The sequence below is a fragment of the Sprattus sprattus genome (genome assembly GCF_963457725.1).
Source record: "Sprattus sprattus genome assembly, chromosome: 13".
In the NCBI taxonomy this organism is placed as follows: domain Eukaryota; kingdom Metazoa; phylum Chordata; class Actinopteri; order Clupeiformes; family Clupeidae; genus Sprattus; species Sprattus sprattus.
In genome coordinates, this window is record NC_137911.1 from 15,548,129 (window position 1) to 15,570,628 (window position 22,500).

Below are 22,500 nucleotides of genomic sequence, written 5' to 3' on the forward strand. Positions count from 1 at the left end.
CAGAAGTTATTTACCGTGGGAGTCAGGGCTCCATTAAGATATCAGCGTTCATCTGCGATGAGCAGAGACTCAGTGGAGAAGGTGCCTGTGCAATCTGCAGTTTCACTCGCTCTAAACTCACTCACGTAGCCAGGGCATGTGGACTTCTGTAACACAGACACACACTTTCACTTTTATTTTTATATATATGCAAAAGCCAATGCCTTTGTCAGAGCATATATATATATACATATATATAGGCACCCTAACAAATGCATGCATATACACATTCCCTTTCAATGCACACTCATTTAAAGGCTCTCTACCTCTAACGCAAACAAACACACGCCCACACACACACACACACACCCCATCCTCCTGCTGGCTTTTCCTCAGACTGCCTCTCACTACTGTGTGTGTGTGTGTGTGTGTGTGTGTGTGGGTTTTGATGTGATGGGGTTTGTTTGCCTACAAGCTCTGATAACCCTCGACCGCATCGCCGCAGAATTTGTATTACCCCCACCCCCCACAACAGAGAGCCAACAAGTTTCTCTTATTGGGCGCGCTTAAGTGGGGCCCCACAGGACAGATTGGATTTGTCTTGCATCTCTCCGCTACAGAATCATTTCACACACACACACACACACACCAGTGTCTTGGCAGAATTGATTAGCATAAGTCGATAAAAGAGAAAAATCCTGCCAAGGCCGTGTGTGTGGAAGAAGAAGACGACAGGGGTTATCTTTACCGTCTCTCCTGCTTTCTCTCTCCTCAATATGAACATGTCTGACATGAATCTATTGGACCGTGCACAGGAGGAAAGCATTAAGGTGCGTTTAAAGGCCAAATTACACACACTAATGTCAGACTTGCTCACGTTACCTGTGTGTGAATGGCTGCAGTTCTCCACTCCCTAAACCCCGTAACGTCCTTTCTTTGGACCCTCCATGTCAGAGATCTAGTGATTGTGCGGCTGATGATGATGATGAAGATGATGAAGATGAAGAAGGCTATGATCTTATCCTTACACGTGTGATCAAGATACTCTATATCTCTTATCTCCCTATACACACACACACACACACACAATCACTGAGTCAGTTTTAATTTGAAGTGAGGGTTGGGTAGACACCCGGGCTGTTCCCCTGGAGACCTGCTGCCTGGGTCAGGTTATTACAGGCGAGCCAGAGGACGGCAGCAGCAGTAGGCAGCGGGCAGGAGTGCATTACTTAACTCAGGTTAATTGGTAATGGGCTCCGGCCAGCTCAGGGCCAGTCAGGGCCACTCACACTCTCTCACTCTCTCTTTTTCTGTCTTGCTTTCTATCTCTATCTCTCTCTCTCTCTCTCCATGTCTGTCTCTACCCCTTCCTGTCTGTCAATCTCGCCTTATTGCCTTAGCAGCCAGCGAAGATGGGGACCAAAGAGAGAGAGAGTGTGTGTGTGTGTGTGTGTGTGTGTGTGTGTGTGTGTGTGTGTGTGTGTGTGTGTGTGTGAGTCTGTGTGGACCAGGATTAATGGAATGATTTGTTGAGAAGTATTGAAGTTCTTGCCCTGGCCGAGATGAATTAATGGCGGAATGCAAACATTCACAGGGTGATTACACCAGGGGTGGTGCTGATTTATATAGGGGGAAGGGAAATATGATTGAGGAGTTTAAAAAATATATAATATAAAGTAGAAGGTGAGTGAGTGATACTCTGAGATGGGACACTGTGTGTTGTGTGTGTGTGTTGTGTGTGTGTGTGTGTTTTTTTTTTTGCTCATGTGTCTGGTGTAAAGGTCAGAGAAGAGACACACACACACACACACACACACACACACACACACACACACACACACACACACACACACACACACACACACACACACACACAGAGGGCATACTCCACAGATGCATAACTGCAAAATGGACATGTCTCTTCTCTTTTGGTCTGCTATGCAATTCAAAAAGGGTTGACACTGACATAGTCCCATTTTACGGGTGTGTGTGGGTGTGTTTATTTCAGAATAGGGTTCGACAAGGCTGTCCTGCTTAGAAGGTTGCGCTGAGCAGTCATACGCATGCTCTCTCTCTCTCTCTCTCTCTCTCTCTCTCCCCCTCTCTCTCTCTCTCTCTCTCTCTCTATTTTACACACACACACGCCCCTTTGCCCTCTCTTCTCCGTCTGCAGGGCACTGATAAGGGGGTAAACAAAGCCCCTTTAATGTCACTCTTAAGCCCTGTCCTGTGAGGCCTCCTCTTAGAAGCTGGCCTGTGTGTCTGTGTGTGTGTGCATTGGTATGTGTGTCTGTGATGAAGCCTTGGTAAAAGCAGCCATGAGGCTGGGGAGAGTGTGGTCTGGTCTGGTCTGGTCTGGTCTGGTCTGGGCAGAGGTCCCAGTGTCTGTAATGTCTTCATATTTGAGATGACCAGCAGGAGCAGAGACTGCTGGGCTGTGGGCCTCAGAGGAGTCCGGCTCAGAGAGCCCCATTAGTACAATAAACACACAGCGCACGTAGGCACTTTTTTTAGACACACACACACACACACACACACACACACCAGAGAAGGGGAAGTCTGGAGTGTGTGTTTGTGTGTGTATGGAGGTGCACGGTCAAACTTGTCATGAAGTTGATTGAGTCAGAGAATTAGTGTGTGTGTGTGTGTGTGTGCATCCCTTCATTAGTTTTTAATTTGGAGATGTACCCCTCCCCCATATGAAGTTGGACTGCGTCAGTGTGCTGCGTGTCTACAGGAGAAGGGGCTGACTTGATTGGCTTTGCTGTGTAGGGGTTTTTCAGTCAGTGAGAGCTGCTGCTTCTACTGGGCTTGGACTCCACTGTATGCTGCTGGGTTGGTGGTAGTAGCTGGTCCATACTGCTGGTGCAGGGTGCTTTACTGCAAGCATTAGTCCTTGTTTGGGGGCCGGATATCTGTAGGCCATGGTTGTGGTATGGGAGAGTTTAGGGGGATGAGAGGCCAGAGGTGACCAGAGTCCTGCTCTCCTTCATGGGCCTATCTGGCCCCTGACCGGCCCTGGACCTCACCTAACAAGGCTGGGAGCACAGGCAGACACACACAGCCTGATAAATGTATACGTAAGCACACTCTCTCAAATGTATACGCAGACATGTCAAGTCAAACCCACATGCTTTCGTAAAACACACACACACACACACACAGACACACACACACACAAATAAACACTCTTATATACCCACACTGTCTCATAACCCACACACTTGTGCCCTCTTTCGCACAGACCGGTGGAAAACATATTTTATTTTACTCATGCTCCCCTGGTGCCAATGTGCGGTCAGACCTGTTAACCTTTGCCCTTGTGCTAAAAGGGAGCACTGACAACCCCTGACCTTTCTCTTCTCCCTAGGCTAGCAGGGTCATACGGGTGGATTTCCTCGAATTGCTGACTGTGTGTCTGTTTGTGGCACTATTTGCATGTGAAGGGATTTGTTGTGTTCCCATAGGTATTCGTGCATATAAACTGTGTGTGTGTGTGTGTGTGTGTGTGTGAATATACTGTGGTAGTGTGTGTGAATGATTTGAATGTGTGTATATAAGTGTGCATGCGCTGAACAGGTGTGTGTGCAGTTGTGGTTTAGCTAAAGTGTGTGTGTGGGTGTGTGTGTGTGGTGGCTGTAGCCTTCTGTATTTCATCTGTCTGCCCCCTGGCAGCTCCCGCTGCCCTGATACGCCCCCGTATCTAAGACTTCTAGCTGCCTCGCACACTTGTAGTCCAACAAACCAGTCTAGCCTTCTCTGCCACACACCAACCGTGTCTGTCGGTCGGTCTGGCGGTCTGTCGGTTCGGTCATATCTTCTCCATGAAAAAATTGCCCTGGTGTGTCTCTGTCTGTATGCCCAAAGCTTTCTTCGAAAGACACATTGGTTCGGTTTATGTGTGTACTTTTTCAACAAGATGCCAGCCTTTGTGTGTCTGTCTGTCCTGGTTTTTCTGTCTGTGAGTTTGTGTGTGTGTGTGTGTGCTTTTTCAACAAGAGGCCAGCCTTTGTGTGTGTGTGTGTGTTTGTCTGTGTGTGTGTGTTTGTCTGTGTGTGTGTCTATCTGTGTGTGTGTGCGCATTTTCAACAAGGCACTGGCCTTCAGTGTACAGGGAGACGAGAATAGGCTGATACATGGGCTGTCTGGGAGAGAAAGAGAGAGGGAGGGAAAGAGAGGGAGAGGGCGAGAGAGATGGAGGCTGATGCATTGTGTGCAGCCCAGAGTGAAGGCATAGGGCCAGGGGCTGTCTAATGTAGAGCAGCGTAGCGTTGCTTAGTGTCTTACCCACCAACACACCAGAGGAAATGGAGGCTGCCCGACATGGTATTGGAAGCACCCTTAAAAACAGCAGCTGTTGTCGTCACTCAACTTGCTGTCCTTAATACACTTCTCTCTCTCTCTCTCTGTCACTCGCTCTCTCTCCCTCTCTCTCTCTCTGTCGCTCGCTCTCTTGCTCTCTCTGTCTATCTCTCTCTCTTTCTCTCTCATTTCTTCTCTGGGGTGGACTCACAGACACAAACACACACACACAGAAGAAATATGTCCTTAAATGCCTGGCATGTTTCATCAGCTGATGCATAATGCAAGCCTTGTCTGAGTGTCTGTTGTCAGGCCTGTGCCAGTTTGTGTAAGTGTTCAGTGAAAGGCCCATTGATTGATTTGTAAACTGGATGGAGTGAGTTGTGCTCTAGATCTCACTGCTGTCTGCAGGGATGCTGCTGTGCTCTTGTTGTTGGCCTCTGCCGGTCCCCTCGGCCATCTTGTCTGGTTGAGGCCCCTGGAGAGCCAAGGGTTAGGGACCTTACCTGATTACCCGGCGCCCGGGCGTCTTATTTCTCTAATCTCCTCAGAGAGAGGGAGGAAACAGAGTACAGGAGAGAGAAGGAAAGAGAGAAAGAAAGGTAAAGGGGTATAGATAGAAGTAGATGTAGAGGTCAAAATAGAGAGAGGGAAGAAAAGCGGTATGCAAGTGAGAGGAGAGATGGAGAGATTGAGGATAGAGAAGAGGGGTAAAGAAGGGAAGAGGTAGAGAGATGGAGGAGGGGGGTGGGTGAGGCAGCTGGGCCTTCTGGCAGTAATTACCGTCTGCTTCCAGTATTCAAAGTGAGCAATTTTCCTTCTCTCCAGTCGGCCCTGCTCGCCGTCATGTCCAATCAGCATCAACAGATCTGTGGCAGAAAGAGGAGAATCTGCGCTCTCTCATCTGGGCTCACACAAGAGATGAAGAGATGAAGGGATGAGAGGAGGAGGAGGAGGAGGATGAGCTGGGGATGGGACTGGAGAGGATGCCGTCTCCATATTAATGTTTTAATGGCCACGAGACGAGTGCAGTTGTAGAGTGCCAGCCCGAGGGTCACGTCTGTCTGGGTAATGGAGAACACCGGGACGGGTACCGCTCTGGTCTGACGGATGAGAGTCTGCGTCTCCTCTTATGGAGGAGAGGTCGTCATGGCGAGAGGAGGATGACAACTGGGGTGTGGTTTTGTCACTGTGAGGGGGAATAGATGGGTGGAAACATCAACTATGCGTGCCCTACACACACACACACACACACACACACACACACACACACACACACCCTCAAAGTGATCGAAGGATGGAAAGATGAACATGTGCTCTAGGAGAAGGAGAGGGAAAAAGACAGGTGGGAGACATGAGGGGAGGAGTGTAGTGGATTTAGGGGGGTGCTTGCTTGCCTTTGCTTTATTTGGGTAGGTTGTGTCTGCTCCCTACAGATGAAAGAAGAGAGCGGAGAGGGGTGGGGGTGTGTGTGTGTGTGTGTGTGTGTGGGGGTTATACATCTCGCTGGTTGCGGCGGTGGTGGAGCTCCACTCTCTGTCATCCCTCTGAGTCGGCTGCTGGTGATGTCATAGCAGCGTGGCAGCAGCACCGTAGGGGCTGTGTGTGTGTGTGTGTGTGTGTGTGTGTGTGTGTGTGGCTAGCCTCTGCAGTGATGAGTGATGAAACTAGACAGCTCACTATCTGTGCACCCTGTGTTCCCTCCCCTCCCCCCCTTCTCTCTGGGCTTGTGAGTGAATCTGAGCATGGTGAGACTGTGTCACAACAGAACCACTGTGCCTCTCTCTCTCTCTACCTCTATCTCTACCTCTCTCTCTCTCTACCTCCCCAACTTCCCCACCCCCCTTTCTCTCTGGGCTTGTGAGTGAATCTGAGCGTGTGATACTGTCACAACAGAACCCCTCTCTCTCTCTCTCTCTCTCTCTCTCTCTCTCTCTCTCTCTCTCTCTCTCTCTCTCTCTCTCTCTCTCTCTCTCTCTCTCTCTCTCTCTCTCTCTCTCTCTCTCTCTCTCTCTCTCTCTCTCTCTCTCTCTCTCTCTCTCTCAGGCCTGGGATAGCCAGTGCTGACCTATCAGAGCTGTGGCCACTGAGCTCCAGCAGGTTTGCTTGCTAGTGTCTGCCTCAGTGTTAGCATGTGGGGCTAACAGCCATGTCTCTGGGTTCTTATTGGGAGTCGGATAGCAGGGACATAATGAACTGTCCTCATCTGGTTTTACAGAGCCCTGAACTCGAGCTTGTACTCTGGACCTGTGTGTGTGTGTGTGTGAGCGAGATAGTGTATAGGATGCTAAGGGCTAAATGCCTCGTTGTGATCATTACTGTCAACCCCTCGGCTGTTGTCAGGCGCAACAGGGGCCCCTATTGTTTACACACCCACCTATAGTTCGGCCTGTGTTTGTTGGCAGAAATATCAAACAAATAAATAAATAAATAAATAAACAACCAACCAACCAACCAGCGCTGTGTGAGTGTCTGGTGCTGCACTGGTGGATTATTCGGACATATTTCCTCTTGATCCTGGCAGAAGTGTGTTGTTTAGAGGGGGGATTACGGCGGTAAATACACTCGCTGTCAGAGCAGAGCCACCCAAGCCCCCGGCTCTCAAGAGAGGACCACACGGAAATGGGGTTTGAACAGCAGAGCCCCTTTATAGACACACACACACACACACTCACTCAACCTCTCGTCTCCCTCCTCTATTTTCATGCCTTTTGCTTTCATATCTGAAGGAAAAGAAAAGGGAGGAGAGTCCCTCTTTCTCCTTTTCTTTACATTTCCCTCTCATTCTTTCTCTCTTCCTCCCTCCCTCCCCCTTTCTTTCTTTCCTGCCATCGCTCCTGGGCCCTTGAGTGAAGGGGGCGTTCCTTTGTGTTCTCATCCCTCTTTGGACCTTTTCCTCCCAGCCTGCCCCTCCCCTTCCCCCTCCCCCAGTATGAGAAGCAGTACAGCCTGTTGACCCCTTATCTTGCATCCGCATGGTTGGCAGCCACCATTCTTGGGCCGCAGCTGAAAACACTACTATTATTACTGCTCACGCCCCTTTTAAAGGCAAGCTGGTTAGCCTCAAGGTGGGCTGTGCTATGGCCAGGTCAAGGGTGGGGAGGGGACAGCTGTGTGCGTGGGAGGGGGCAGGGTTAAAGGACTTGGGAACCCCCATTCCAATGGAATCATTTTACATTGTACACTCTGAAACCTGATCATTTTGACACTTTTATTTGAAGGGACTTTGAAGTGAGTGGTATGCAGTAAGTGACAGTCACAGTAAGTGAAGGAGATTGCAAGTACTTCTTCTGAACTCTTTACTCTTCAGTAAAGATCTGACCGCTGTTGTGAAAACGAAGTTCAGGAGCTCAGGAACTTACGGAAGAGATGGGCATAGATTGCTGCCAGTTATTTGACAGGTGCAACGCGTGCTGTTTGGAGGGGGGTGGGGGAGTTGTAGAGGTTCAGAGAAAAACTTCACTCTGCAGGATAAGGTCAAGTCAGGCGACAGGAATGGAAACATTTCCATGTGTGTGTCACGCCTTCACATAACACCCATTCCAGACAGCACACTCATGTTCCAGTTAAACCAGTTTGCCGACAGTCATCACCTTCATTGCCGTGTTTGTGGATGGACAGACTTTCTCGAAGTGTGTGCGCGTGTGTGCGTGCGTGCGTGTGTGTGTGCGTGCGTCCGAGTCCGTCCGTGGCGCACAGCTCTCTAACCCCCCACCCTAGGGGGTGTGTGTGTATAAAAAGACTCCCATCTAACCTCCTGCTCGCTCTCTCTCTCTCTCTCTCTGTGTCTCTGCAGTATAACTTCGTGGGCAGGATCCTGGGTCCTCGGGGCCTCACAGCCAAGCAGCTGGAAGCGGAGACCGGCTGCAAGATCATGGTGCGGGGCAAGAGCTCCATGAGGGACAAGAAGAAGGTGAGCGCACTAGAGACATGACTTGCTCCAACCCTGGCAGTCCGAGTCACAGTCAATCACAGCCACTCATCCGCCAAGTTCAACTACCTGATTACTGCCAAATAACCCATCCTAAAAACCTGAACATAACCCAGCTATAACCGAACCTAGCTTAGCATATATATATAGCAGGCTTCTGTTGCAGTTGGTGCCACCCTGCCCCCATATCCATCCACACACACACACACACACACACACACACACACACACACACACACACACACACACACACACACACACACACACACACACACACTGACACTGACACAGTAGCGTGAGGTATGGTGGTGGAAAGTCACCTCTAGAGTGACAAGTAGACTTGACTGCAGTCTGCACGCTATATATGTGCTTTTGGCCGGGGGTGTGTGTAGATTCCTGAAGAGTCAAATCCGTGCTGAACTCACTCCCTCCCTCACACACACACACACACACACGGAAACATCACCATATGGTGTGGACAGCTTTTCCAAGAGTTCTCGTTAAACATAGCCAGGCCGAAATCATTTTTCCAGATAAATGAATACTGACCTCAAAAACCAGATTACAGATTACATAGATTACAGATATTCTTTTTCCTTGCTGTGACTGGTTTGTGTATGTGTGTTTGATGAGATTACACATGTAGTAGTCCTAGTCTTCCTCCGCCCCCACCCCTTCCCTCTCTGAATGGCCCTTCAATGAGGCATTAGCATAGCTAAGACTGGACGAGAGTACTTTATCCTCTCACAAGGGACACACACACACACACACACATTCATATAGACACACACTCATGTAGACACACTCTCACTCCATCTGCCCTGAGGGTCTACTCCTGTCTGGAGTAATGAGGCTCGGAACAGCAGCAGAACGTTGTAGTATTCCCTGCAGAACCCAAATCCTAGAAATGTGAGTTTTCCAGCTCTGTGGCTTCACTTAAAATCTATCCCACTGACTCCCATAGCCGGAACCCCCAGGGCCAAGAGAAGGACAGTTTTACCTCTTCTCACCAGGCAGGGTTCAAACTGGCTTTAGTCCTCAGCGCAGTCAGCTATGCTATTGTCTGTTAGCGACTTTTGGTAGCTTTTAGCATATATTGCGTAACTGTAGTGTATGTTTCTGTTGTTTGTTTGCAAGAGTGTTACCTTTTATCGTATATCATATCACTGTACTGTGTCTTTCCATTGCCTGTTATGAACAGTGGTAGCTTTTAGCATATATCACATAACTAGTGTGTTTTTTGGGTATTCAGCTGTTTTGACAGGGGGATATTACTAGGATATAATGTTATGCAATATTTGTATTTATTTATTTATTTTTTTATCGCCGTTTATGTCCCACAAGGAAGAAGTACTTAAATTCAGCTGGAGGTACTTCAGCAGACCCTAGGCAGAGCGCTCTAGCAGTAGGTCTGCAGGCTTCTACAGACAATATAGGATGACATTTCTATGTTAGGGGAAACTCATGCATGTTCAGAGTGCATATGAATAGGTTAGCACAGGCAGCGTTTTAACGCATACGCTACGGGCAGAACGTTCTACTGCAGACTTTACAGCCTGATCGTTCTACTGCAGGTGTAGCAGGCGCATTGTTCTAATGCGGTGGTAGTCCTGCAAGCTGGAAGTCTTTATCCAAGTTCTACAGTCTGAGGCCCAGACAGACGGAGAGAGAAACAGGCAGGCAGACTTGGGGCTATGAGGCAGTCTGTTTATTCAGGATCCATTAGCTGTTGCGTTTTTATGCTCTCAATAATTCAGCTGCCTGTTCCCTCAGGGGGACCTGCCTCTGGCACGAGAGGAGGAGAGAGAGACGGAGAGATGGAGAGAGAGGGGAGGTGGGAGAAGGAAAATGGCAACATAGAGTAGAGAGTGAGTGCGAGGGGTGAATTAGGGAAAACGCGGGAGGAAAAGATTAGTTGAGACCAGAGGATGTGGTGGTGGTTTCGGCGGAGAGAGTGAAAGCGAGAGATTAGATGGTGAGATGAGAGGGGAGGATGGGGTGATGACCGAGATACAGGAACGGGGGCCTACATCCCTCTGAAATGTTACGTAATGTTGGGCGCCAGAAAAACTCAACTCCCCAAGCTCAGAATCATTCACTCCCCTGATCCTACATCTGCTCCTTGAAGCCCAGCTACACCACACACACACACACACACACACACACACACACACACACACACACACACACACACACACACACACACACACACAGATGAAGGGGACCTCCCAGAGTCTCAGTTACAGGAGGTCTGTTGTTTAGTCTGACTCCACAGTGAAGATGTAGTGGTCTGTCCTTCCCATCATCCCCCCCACTAACCTACAGTACTCTCTCTCAAAACAGCCCTCTATAGTCGAAATCCTCATACTATTACCACACCTCAGGCTAGAGTTATTCACTGCCATATATCACATGCCGTGTTAGCATTCATATTTAATGCTAAACTCATTTGCACTTAGGAGAATGAGACCTTACTGTCACAGCGTTTGAATACAAAATGCGGCCGAAATATTTCTAATGAAGAAGGGCTAACCTCTCCCTGTTTGGTCTCCACTCTCTGATCACTGCAGCTGTAAAGGGAACACACACACACACACACACACACACACACACACACACACACACACACACACACACACACACACAGGCATATAAGAGATCAAATGAAAAACACTAGCTCTTTTCATCAACTATTACAGGCAGCAAGCCTACAAAGGTGTGATCAGAGAGAGGGAGAGAGATGGAGCGAGAGAGAGGGCGAGGGAACATCTGTGTGGGAAGAGAAGACGAGTGTTTGAAGGTCGGCGACGGCGGCGGTATACTGGCGGGTCAGCTTTCTTTGTTATGTGGGCGTGTTTCATCACTGGGTTGCTTTCTGATGGCATCACTGGATGTGGGCGCCTCCGCGTTCCTCTAGTAAAGCTAGACTCTTCCACCCATCGCTACATGTCCGAGGGCCAGGTGCCTTTGAAGCTTTGTGCTCCAAGCACAAGTTTACACACACACTCACACAAGCGCACACACACCTTTTTTGTTTGTATATCTTGTGATCTTTAATGAGAGATGGCCTGCTGTATGAAGACAGGAAAACGTTCTCCACCAGCAACCCCAGATTTGAGCTTGGATTAGGAAAACAGTTTATTTAACCCATTGGTGAAATTGTAATTTTTTAAATTATAAAACAATTTTTTTGTTTTATTATTTTTTTAATTATTATTATTATAATTTTTATTTTTTTTTTTTTCTCAAATTGCCCTTAAGCAAAGCTTATCTCTAGGGCCCCCTCACCTCACACAGCACCCCTTGCTTAGCCAGCTCCCTGCTGCCTCCTCTGGTAAAGGTTGGTACTGCGTCCACCTCACTATTCCGAGGGGATCATCTGGGTTCAAGCAGGTGTCAGCTCAGGACTCCCCCGCGCTCATTTCACTGACTGATGGGTGGGGAGACAGCTGCCCACTGTCGTGTGTGCGGGCCGGCAGGCGGGCGGGCGGGCGTGCTGTGGTATTTTTAACTTGGCAAGACTAAACATGGCGGCAGCTGACCGTGTGAGAGACCCAATGACAGACGTGAACTCGCCTTTTAGTTTGACTTTTTTCTTGTATTTTGTAATTTTCAATTTAGCCCGAGCCCGAGTGGCACGACGCTGGTGAAATAAATCCTGCATATGGTCTCGCCGCTGTTGGTTTTATTTAAAGGATGTTTTCTATGCCAGCCCTGCATGTTAAGAGCATAACCTTGAATGGGGATTTAGTTGCAGCAGATGCAGGGTTTACATGGCAAAGCCAGATGCAGGAAATATAGTGCAAATATGAATCATTAGTGTGTGTGTGTGTGTGTGTGTGTGTGTGTGTGTGTGTGTGTGTTTTTTGGAGTGTGTTTATACCTTAATTGGCATCTTAACGTTGATGTTTTTGCTGTCCTGATTACGGGCAGGCGTGGTGGTGGTAGTGTCGCATTTCCATAAACAAAATGCTTGTTCTGCTCACTGGCTTTCCCAGAATGTCATGTGTGTGCTTGCCCCCCTCCCCTTTTTCCATGTCATTTGATTGCCTCAGAAAAGGCAGCTGACCTTGCTCTGGGTGTGTGTGTGTGTGTGTTTTATATATATATGTGTGTGTGGAGAGGTGGGGGGTGGAGTTGTCACACTCCACTGCAGGCTGACTTTTTGCCTGCGGCCACGAACAGGGTGGTACTGGTTAGATGGACCCCTTTTCTATACACACACACACACACACAACAACAGAGGTAGAGAGAGAGAGAGGGGAGAGACATGTAAAAATACAGTCACCCAGAACAACCACACAGCTAAGCACATAGGCACTGAAAGAGGTCTGCTCTGGAAGCGGGTAGGCCTGGGTGGAGGGGTCTTCCTTACCACCTATTGTGCCCCAGTATCTCTGCCTCACAGAAGGACCTGGAGACATAACACACATGCACAACATTGTGTGTCTGTGTGTGTGTGTGTGTGTGTGTGTGTGTGTGTGTGTGGCTGACTCATTGTGCTGTTGGGAGAGAAAGTCCAGAGGTGAAATGGGCCAAAGTGTCATACCACCCTTGGCTGTGCTACCCTCTAACTCTGTCAACATGCACACACTTTGTGTGTGTGTCTCTGCGTGTGCGGCGTGCGTGTATCAGGGCAGCCAGTTTAGGAGAAGGAGGTGGTGTGTTGATGTATGTGTCAGGTCAACCCCTCACTGATCACAATACACTCACAGTAAAAAGAGAGAGCTATTCCAGTCAGAAGTCGTCTTATAATTTGTATCTATTAATGTCTTATAATTCCACTCATATTCCGTTATGTTTCGTAGAAATAAAAAATGGGGTTAGCGCCTTAGTGTGGTCCTAAAGCTTTATTTCTGGTCAGCCTTCTAAGCAGACGCGAACTCATTTTATAAATCAAGTACCTGAACCTGCCTCTGAAAAAACCCTTAATCCATGAACAATTGTTTTACAATGCATATTGAGTACATTGTTGTTGTTTTGTTATTTTTGACACTGCCGTATCTACTGAAGAGATGGGTATTGATGTATTGAGCAGCTCCCAGCCCCTCTCCACCCCTCCACACACACACACACACACACACACACACACACACACACACACACACACACACACACACACACACACAAACACACACACACACAACCCACACACAGAAGCACACACACTCATACTCATTTAAATGCTTTCCTTCTGAGGGTGTTTTAGTATCAGTTGCTCTTGATGGGCAGGTTCTCCACGGCACATTTAGGCTGCTTAGGATAGGCGGTAGCCGATACCCGCATAAAGGCTCTCCTATCTGGGTTTTGTGAGTTGAGCAAACGCCAACCACTCCAGTACTCATTCAAAAGGGTTTCCTTGTGAGGTTTCCTACGTGAAGCACTTAAAGGCATTCTTTGCCAGGCTTCATGAGTTGAGTGATGGGCAGCATTTGTGCCACATGCTCGCGTGAATGGGCCCGGATGCCGGTGCAAATGGAGTAGCCACACACACACACACACACACACACACACACACACACACACACACACACACACACACACACACACACCATTGGCCCTGAATACAACTCTGGGTCTTTAACAGGGCTGAATGGAGCAGCAGCGGTTCTATTTAACTTTCCTTTGAGGCCCAGACCAGGGTACCAGGAAACTCAGTCCCACCCCACCCCCCCTCTCTCAGAGTAGCACTGGTTCCAAGGGCTTTGAATTGTGTGAGATAGTGAAAGGCCAGCCGAGATGCCATTTTAGCACCTGAAAGGAGTTCATCCAGACTCTGTAACACAGTTCTTGTCCACACACACACACACTTCACACATGCACAGAAACAGACACTCACTCATCATGCCCCGTCTCCTCTTCTGCAGCACCTCTGTGCACACACACACACCTTTAAGGAAAATGCTATTATGCAGGGTTTTCACACACAACGCTATATCAGAAACAATCACTTACACTATGCATGGTAATATGTATGTGTGTACACACACACATTATAAACACACTGGCATTGAGCAGCTCATTAAATGAGTCCCACTGCCTCTGACACCTCTGTCTGTGTGTGTGTGTGTGTGTGTGTGTGTGTGTGTGTGTGTGTGTGTGTGTGTGTGTGTGTGTGTGTGTGTGTGTGTGTGTGTGTGTGTGTGTGTGTGTGTGTGTGTGTGTGTGTGTGTGTGTGTGTGTGTGTGAGGTAGAGGTAGACTCTTAAAGCACCAGACACACACACACACTCCCCTCTCTGTTTCTCCTTCTCTGTGAAGGGGCTCTTTAAGTCCTCTGCAGCTCTTAATTGCTTCAGGGCCAGAGCTGTCTGCGTTTGATGTGCTGATCTCCAAAGGCAGGAGAGGCGGCCTCTGTCTCTCCCAGTCCATATCAACCACAGACCGACGGGAAGAGAGGAGAAGGGAGTAGAAGAATAAAGGGAAAGGCGACAGGGAGGAGGAGGAGGGGGGGGGGGGAGGGCCTGTGGAGCGTGTATTCTACTGTCGTGGCTCTTGTGTCGAGGAGCTACTATCTCGCGCTTACTCACTTGCTTGTGTGTGCAGCATCATGGAGGAAAGCCACATTGTTAACCACATTCACTCACGTCTCTTCTCTCTCTCTCCCGCTCTCTCCCTTCTCTCTCTCTCTCTCTCTCTCTCTCTCTCTCTCTCTCTCTCTCTCTCTCGCAGGAGGAGCAGAACAGAGGCAAGCCTAACTGGGAGCACCTGAATGAGGATCTGCACGTGCTCATCACAGTAGAGGACACACAGGGTCGCGCTGAAATGAAGATGAGGAGAGCCGTGGAGGAGGTCAAGAAGCTCCTGGTGCCCGCGGTCAGTACACACACACACACACACACTCACACACACACACACACACACACACACACACACTCACACACACACACACTCTCTGGGACAGAGAGCTGTCCTTACCGTTAAGTATTTGCTCTGTCTTCCATAGCAATAAGCTTGGGTCTTTGGCATTGTTGGCAGGGTGCATCCTCTCCTCTCCTCTCCTCTCCTCTCCTCTGTCTCTATTATCTTCCTTTTCTCCTCTCCTCTCAGCAGGTCATTACACCTCTCTTCTCCTCTCTCCTTTCCTTCCCCTCACACTCTCTTCTTTCCTATTTTTCCTGCTCAGTTTTGGCATATTTTCTCTCTCTGACCCTCCCCCCTTCTTTCATGGCCTGGGCCCAGTACCCTCAGAGCCCCATGTTTCTGATGGCAAGTTTAACACACTGTGCCAGTGTGCGACCCATCTACCGCATGTTACCGTGGCAACCTGTGCCAACCCCCACTGCCCCTTTCCATTCCATCACTTCCTGTCCCACTGGGTCGGGGAGGTGCCCGGCCTGGATGCCCATGGTGAACAGAACGGCCGGACATCTGCACTCCCGGACCTCCCTCCATTCTCTCTCTCTCTCACACACACACACACACACACACACATACACACATTCAGACACACCCTTACACACACTCTCAACAAACACGTAATCACACATAAAATCACACACACACACACACACAACACACAACACACAACACACAGTATCTTGCTGGTCAGGCGGTAGCCAGAGAGGCACAGAGCTGCTGAATGTGGGCCCGTTTGGAGCGAGTGGTACTGGGCAGAGGCACATAAAGCAGGCTTACTCCCGGGGTGGAGGCAGAGAGGAACAGAATGGCTCTCTTGGCAGCGTCTGATTCTGCTGTGTGTGCCGCGCTGCCTCTGACACACACTCCTATGGCAGTGGAGGGAGAGAGTGAGAGAGTGATTTAGTGAGCGAGGGGGAGAGGGAGAAGGCAGGGAGACAAGGAGAAGAAGAAGAAGAAGAAGCAGCAGCCCAATCCTGCTATTGTTTCAGGGAGCAATCCACCATTATGAATCGGTGTGTTTATCTCAATGTGTGTGGGGGGCGGGGGGAGGGCTTTTTCTCTTGTCTTTGAGCAAGTGAGCACTTGCACCTCCCCCGTAGCGCACGCCACGTGGGTGTGTGTGTGTCTGTGTGTGTGCGAGATGCAGGGATTGACTAGGTGTGAGTCACCTGTGTGTGAGGTTGTAGGGTTGAAAATAATTGTACACACACACACGACTGATGATCATCTCAGCGCCTTCCTCACCTCCCCATCCCGAGACGGAGGCTGTGACAGGTCTGCATCCCTTAGAGAGAGAGACACAGTCTCATGCATCACACTCCTCCACTCCTCCATGGCTTCAGCACGGGAGGTGTGAAGTCTTTATTCATCTGACACACATTTGATCTAAAGCGACGCCCTGTGAGGTGCAACACAAGCGCAATGGCATGTGGTACAATATTATACAAGCGGGCAAATCACGTGTCCACAGTAACGCTTGCAGCACCAGCAGCACCATCTGTGTGGAACAGCCAGGATGCCCCTATGTGATGACTTACTTAGCATCTCTAGCACTAGCACTCTCAGTAACTCCCCATCTCCTCCTGAATGAGCCTCCATGTTGCCGTAGGTTTCTGATGGCCCACTTCACCCCAGCTATAGCAGTCTGTCTCTCTCTCTCTCTCTCTCTCTCTCTCTTTTTTTTTTTTTTTCTCTTTCTGTCTCTGATGTGGTAAGGCTTTTAAAGCTCTAGAGTGCCCTTGCTCTCTCTCTGCCACCTCTCTGCTAGCACTGCCGCAGAGGCGCTTTGTTGGCATAGTCACTGTGGGTGGGCATCAGGATAGGCACTAATGCCCTTTATCATGCCTGGGTAAATTGGATTAAGTGTAAGGCTCAGCCATCCCATGTCCTTGTGTGTGTGTGTGTGTGTGTGTGTGTGTGTGGGGGGGTAGGGGGATGGGGTTTGTTCTGTAATAAAGGGCATCTTCCCTGTGTGTGACTGCATGAAATCGTTTTTATTAAATCTCCTTCTTGAAAACAAACGGGGTCACAGTTTCTGTGTTAATTTTTCTCTTGACTTTTTACTTTTTCCCCCCATAGAATAGGATCATGGGTGAGCCTGCTTCTAGGGTTTTAGTCAGACAGAGAGACCCCCCCCCCTCTTTGACCTGCCATCCTCTGACGCCCCTGGATTAGTGCACACACACACACACACACACACACACACACACACACACACACCACATTAGAATTCTCTTCTCTGCAGTCCCACAGTTTCTGTTGTTCTCCCTCCAAATCACTAAAGCGCTTACAGTTTGTGCTAAAGCAGAAAAGTAGTGCGATTCAGGAAGTAAACCACGTACACACACACACACACACACACACACACACACACACGCGCATGTAAACACAGGCAATTATCCTGACAGCTCTGCTTTCCCACTCCCCGCTCAGGAGCCTGCCAGGCAGGAGAGGGTGTGGAAGGAAGGGAGGGAGTAAGGGTTCTGAAATCACACACACACACACACACACACACACACCCATCAGCTCATAGGCCCTGTGAACTTTTCAACTCTCACCAACTCGACACCAGTGTCAGGAGAGAGAAGGATGGAGAGATGGAAGGTGTAACGGAGAGAGAGGAATGGAGAGAAACAGAGAGAGGGAGAGATAGAGAGGCAGAGAAAGACACATAGAGATTGAGGCACTCTTTCATGTGTGGATTTCATGTGCTGATCCTGCCCACCCCCGCCAGTCTCACACACACACACACACACACACACACACACCCCTCCGCCCCTCTCCGTGTTCCCATGATCCCCTCTGTTTCTTGTCAAGCCTCTTCAACACGGCTGCTTCCCCTGCTGCAGTTGTTTTTTAAACAGTGTCACCCTGTCAAAGCAGCGCACCTCTTGAGTCTGGTGTAACCTCTCTCTCTCACACACACACACACACACACACACACACACACACAAACTTGCCACCCCATATCAGAGAGTGGTGATGAAGAATTGTGCCATAGCAGAAAGGAAAACGGTATGTATTGAATCAAGTGTAGGGCCTTGTGAAATGTGTTTTATTTGTTGCCAGATTCAGTGTTTTCCATTTAATTTTCTTCTAGATTCGGTTTTTATCAATTACTACATCGAATGTGTTTCTCTGCCGTCATTTTATTCACAAATGTCAAATTCCAAGCAGTTCCACATCGAACTGTGATTTCCGTTTGCTTTGAGTTCCGCCATTCTATCCGCTTCGATCACAGGGCCCTAGAAGTGAAGGAGAAAAAGAAAGGGAGAGAGAGCAGGAGAGAGAGAGAGGGGGAGAATAAGGGCGAAATAGGAGAATGAGGGAATGAGGTGATTGAGGCAGGGCTGACATCACTGCATTCGCCCACAGATGACACACCAGGGAGAGTCCTGCCGAGTCAGCAACACACACACACACACACACACACACACACACACACACACACACACACACACCCTTCTCTGTCAAACACACATACCTACATGCACATACACACACTCTCAATCAACGTTTACAGAGACATACACAGACGAACACACACCCATCTCTGTAGCTATGCTTGGTGTCAGGGGTGAGCCTACAATAGCTCTGCACTGTGACGAGGATTGTACTTAATGAAGCCGTAAACCCAACACTCTCGCTAATTACTGTTCATCCTCTGGTGCCTGTGTGTGTGTGTGGGTGTGTGTGTGACGGGTAGGGCATGGAAGTTGTCATGTTCCAGGCCTAACGATCTCTTTAAGATGTCAGTGTGTGTGTGTGTAAAAGGTGTGTGTGTGTAAGTAAAAGGTGGGTGTGGGGGGGCTGGAATCGTTAGAGGTGGTAATTACTCCCTGCTTATGCAGTCATTTGACTGAATATCATTGTGTGTGTGGGTGTGTGTGTGTGTGTGTGTGTGAGCGACAGAGAGAGAGTTTGGAAAGAGTTTGTTCATTTGACTAATTTTATGGCATAATTTGATAGAGGACAGGCATGTCCACAAATGGCAGTAATAGCCGTTTTGTGTCTAAAGCAGTGCCCATGAAGTTGTGTGATGCTAATGTTGGTTGCAGACTCGAGCTGGTGCCACTGTTCTTTTTTCCCCATGGGATGCACTTGTCTTGTGTTGAGGTGGGATAAGATGTGCGTATCTCCATGGTAACCTTTGTAACATCAAATCGCTATTTCAAACATGACATCTGAGGGAATCGGAGTTCTAGCCATGATCTCATCAGGTTTCTTTAGTGAATGTCCCCACAAGGAACAACCTCTCCCTCTGTCCATCTCATTTTCCTCCTTTTCTCTCTTTCCTTTCCCCTTACTCTCTCTCTCTCTCTGCCCCTCTATAAATTGATTTCTCTCTCTCTCTGTCGCTTTGTCTGTCTGTTGCTCTCTCTCTCTACGCGTCTGTGTGTCAGACCATCTGCCATGTTCTGGAACATCCCTGCAGAAGTTGCGCCAGATTAGACCGCCGAGTGGAAACTTGTGTTTGTTTGTGATTTGTTTTAGACTGAGACATCACAGCTACTTTTGTGGGCTCTGTTGGAAGCTTGTGGTGATGGGGAGGTGTGTGTGTGTGTGTGTTTGCGGGGTTTGGTTTTTTTTGGCCGTCTGCAGCGTGGCGTTTCCTCGTCTGCAGCAAGGTGGTGGCGGGCTTTTGAGGGATCGTGGGTAAGCCACAGTAAAGGCCGGCGCATGTCGAAGGGATTAGGCTGGCAGCGCCAAACTCAGGCTTTCTTTAAATCTTAGACACACACACACACACACACACACACACACACACACACGTGCCAGAGCCTTCTTGGAGAAATTAAAAAGTGTCTTAATTGAATCCAATAGTTTTTGCCGTAAATGTTTGAGGGGAAGAAACAGGAGCTTTGTGTTTGGAGGGGGGGGGGGGGCTGAATCCCCACCAGCATGGTAATTAGCTTTTCAAATCTCTTTAAAACCTTACAAATTGGTTTCCCTCTTTTAAGGCTTCTTTCTTTCATGATCACATCACCACCTATCAGTAAGAATAGCTCTGTGTGTGTGTGTGATGTTTGCGTATGTGTGGTGCTGGTGTGTCTTTGATGTGACATGGGAGTTGACATCTCATTGAGATCTGTAACAGATGTGTTTGTTAATTTAGGAACAGATGACAGACTATATTAAACACAAGGTGACATGATGCCCTCCTAGGCAAGGCTAAGGGGGGGGGGGTGTTAGTGTGTGTGTGTGTGTTGTGTGTGTGTGTGTGTCAGTGAGTGTGTGCGTTGAGGTGAGAGACATAGTGATAGCATGATTTTGTCCATGATTGACAAGTCTGCATGGCAGACACGTGAGTCTTATCCCACACCAGACAGCTGATCAAAGCGCTGCAAGGGTTTGTGGGAATGCGGCGTGGCCAGATTGGGTTCTCCATAAATTCCTTTGTGTGGCAGACCCAGCTCCTAGAAACAATAAAAGGGTTCTTCTCTGAACTGGACCGCGGGCCTTCCTTTGAGTCATGTGCTCATGGGGGTGCTCTGGGGGTGCTCTCAGGCAGCTGCCAGGGGAGCAGGGCTGGTCTAGGTGCCGTGGATGTCTACCAGCACAGAGGACAGTCTGAGCCCCTCAGCACACGTCAGGAAGATCTGTTAGTGTACATATAGAGTAGAGGGAGGGCGGAGTGTGTGTGTGTATGTGGTAGAGGCTGTCCATGTCCGTGTGGTAGATGTAGAGACTGCCGGTTCATACACACACGCTAATAAATGGGCCTTTACCCCTGACCAAGGGGACACACAGATGGTCAGCATTTGTCCTATATTTGCTTGGTAAATGCCAGCATTATTCAGAGAGGTGGCCGTGTATGTGTGCATGTGTGTGTGAGCCTGTGTGCATGTCTAAGTCTGTAGCATTAGCTGCAAGCAGTGGAATGCCTGCATGGGTACAGTCAGCAGCTGCACTCTCTCTATAAGGTGGAAGAAGGTGTGTGTGTGTGAGAGCGTGTGTGTGTGTTTGGGGCATAGGGTGCAGGGCAAGTAAGTGGTGGTCTGCTCTGAAGTGTTCCGTTTCAAGTCGTCTGTGGCTGGAAGGCTCAGCGCAGCACAGCAGTGTTCCTGACTCCACAGTCCTCTGGAAAACCATGAAAGCTCCAGAAAGGATGGGGGAGGAGATGGAGAAAAAGGGAGGAGGAAAGAGAGAGAGGAAGGAAAGGAGAGAGAGAGAGAGAAAGAGGAAGGGAGAGGGAGAAAGAAAGAGGAAGGGAGAGGGAGAAAGAGAGAGTGAGTGTGTCGCCCCCGCAGAGCTTGCGGCAGAATGAGTGGAGCGGAGCCGTCCTTGCCGGGAACAAAGTGACTGAGTTAGCAGCACGAACATAGCACACACACACACACACACACACACACACACACACACACACACACACACACTCAAACTGAGTAGCCTACGGTTCCATGCAGCTCGATAGGGTCTCTGCCCTCTTTATTTCTCTGGCTGTCTTCTATTCTTTTTCTTTCAGTCTTTTACACTTTTCTTTCTTTGACCCCCTTCCCTCGCTGGTGCTCTCCCTCCCACTCTTTCTAGTAGTCTGATTCAGTGCGAGTCTTTCATGATCGCTCTGTCTGAAGAGTCCTGTCCTCCTCCTCCTCCTCCTCCTCCTCCTCACACCCTTCCATCCAGTCTGTCTGATCAGATGGGTATGCATGTGTTCAGCTTCTTTTATGCAGTACCTCTGTATTTCTCACACACACACACACACACACACACACACACACACACACTCTGTCTCTGTCTCTGTGAAAGAGACAGAGACAGAGAGTGTGTGTGTGTGTGTGTGTGTGTGACTGTGAAAGAGACAGAGACAGTCACACTCACACACACAATCTCACTCTCACACACACAGACACACACGCAAACATGCTCTCTCACTCCCTGTCTTCATCTCTCTTTCTTCTTCTCTTACTCGCCCACTTACTTAAATACATTCACAGTCAAACACACACACACACACACAGTTTTTGTTTTTGCGGAGTTCCCTGTGGTTATTGTCATGTGTGTCTCCACTGCAGTTCAGTGGGCTGCAGTCTTTCACACCTCCATCTGTCAATCATTCTTCTCACATTGACTTGATGCACTGATTGAGTTTGTGATGCATGTGGAATATTGCAGGCATGAGAGAACCAGTGTTTCTGTGTGTAAGTGTGACATGCTAGTGTATGTTAAGTCAGAAGTGGTGTAGTTGTATCTGTGTGTGTGCCTGTGTGCGAGTATGGTTATGTGTGCATGTGTACAGGGTGTGTTTTTGTGTAACTACGTGTGTGTGTGTGTGTGTGTGTGTGTGTGTGTGTGTGTGTGTGTGTGTGTGTGTGTGTGTGTGTGTGTGTGTGTGTGTGTGTGTGTGTGTGTGTGTGTGTGTGTGTGTGTGTGTGTGTGTGTGTATTGGAGGGACAGATGGTATGTAGCTGGAGGCGGCCCAGGCTC

At 48.9% G+C, this 22,500-nt stretch overlaps 1 protein-coding gene across 3 annotated transcripts in view; it reads left to right on the forward strand.

Annotated features, from left to right (window-relative positions):
* The window catches only part of qkia (QKI, KH domain containing, RNA binding a), a gene marked incomplete at its 3' end in the record, with an annotated part of 81,781 nt that overhangs the window by 33,862 nt on the left and 25,419 nt on the right, over window positions 1–22,500 (forward strand). For all 3 annotated transcript variants that reach the window (XM_080849773.1, XM_080849775.1, XM_080849774.1), the window contains exons 3-4: window positions 8,078–8,194; window positions 14,884–15,027. In XM_080849773.1, coding sequence (XP_080705899.1) covers window positions 8,078–8,194; window positions 14,884–15,027 — 261 coding nt within the window. The remainder of the gene's footprint in view (window positions 1–8,077; window positions 8,195–14,883; window positions 15,028–22,500) is intronic.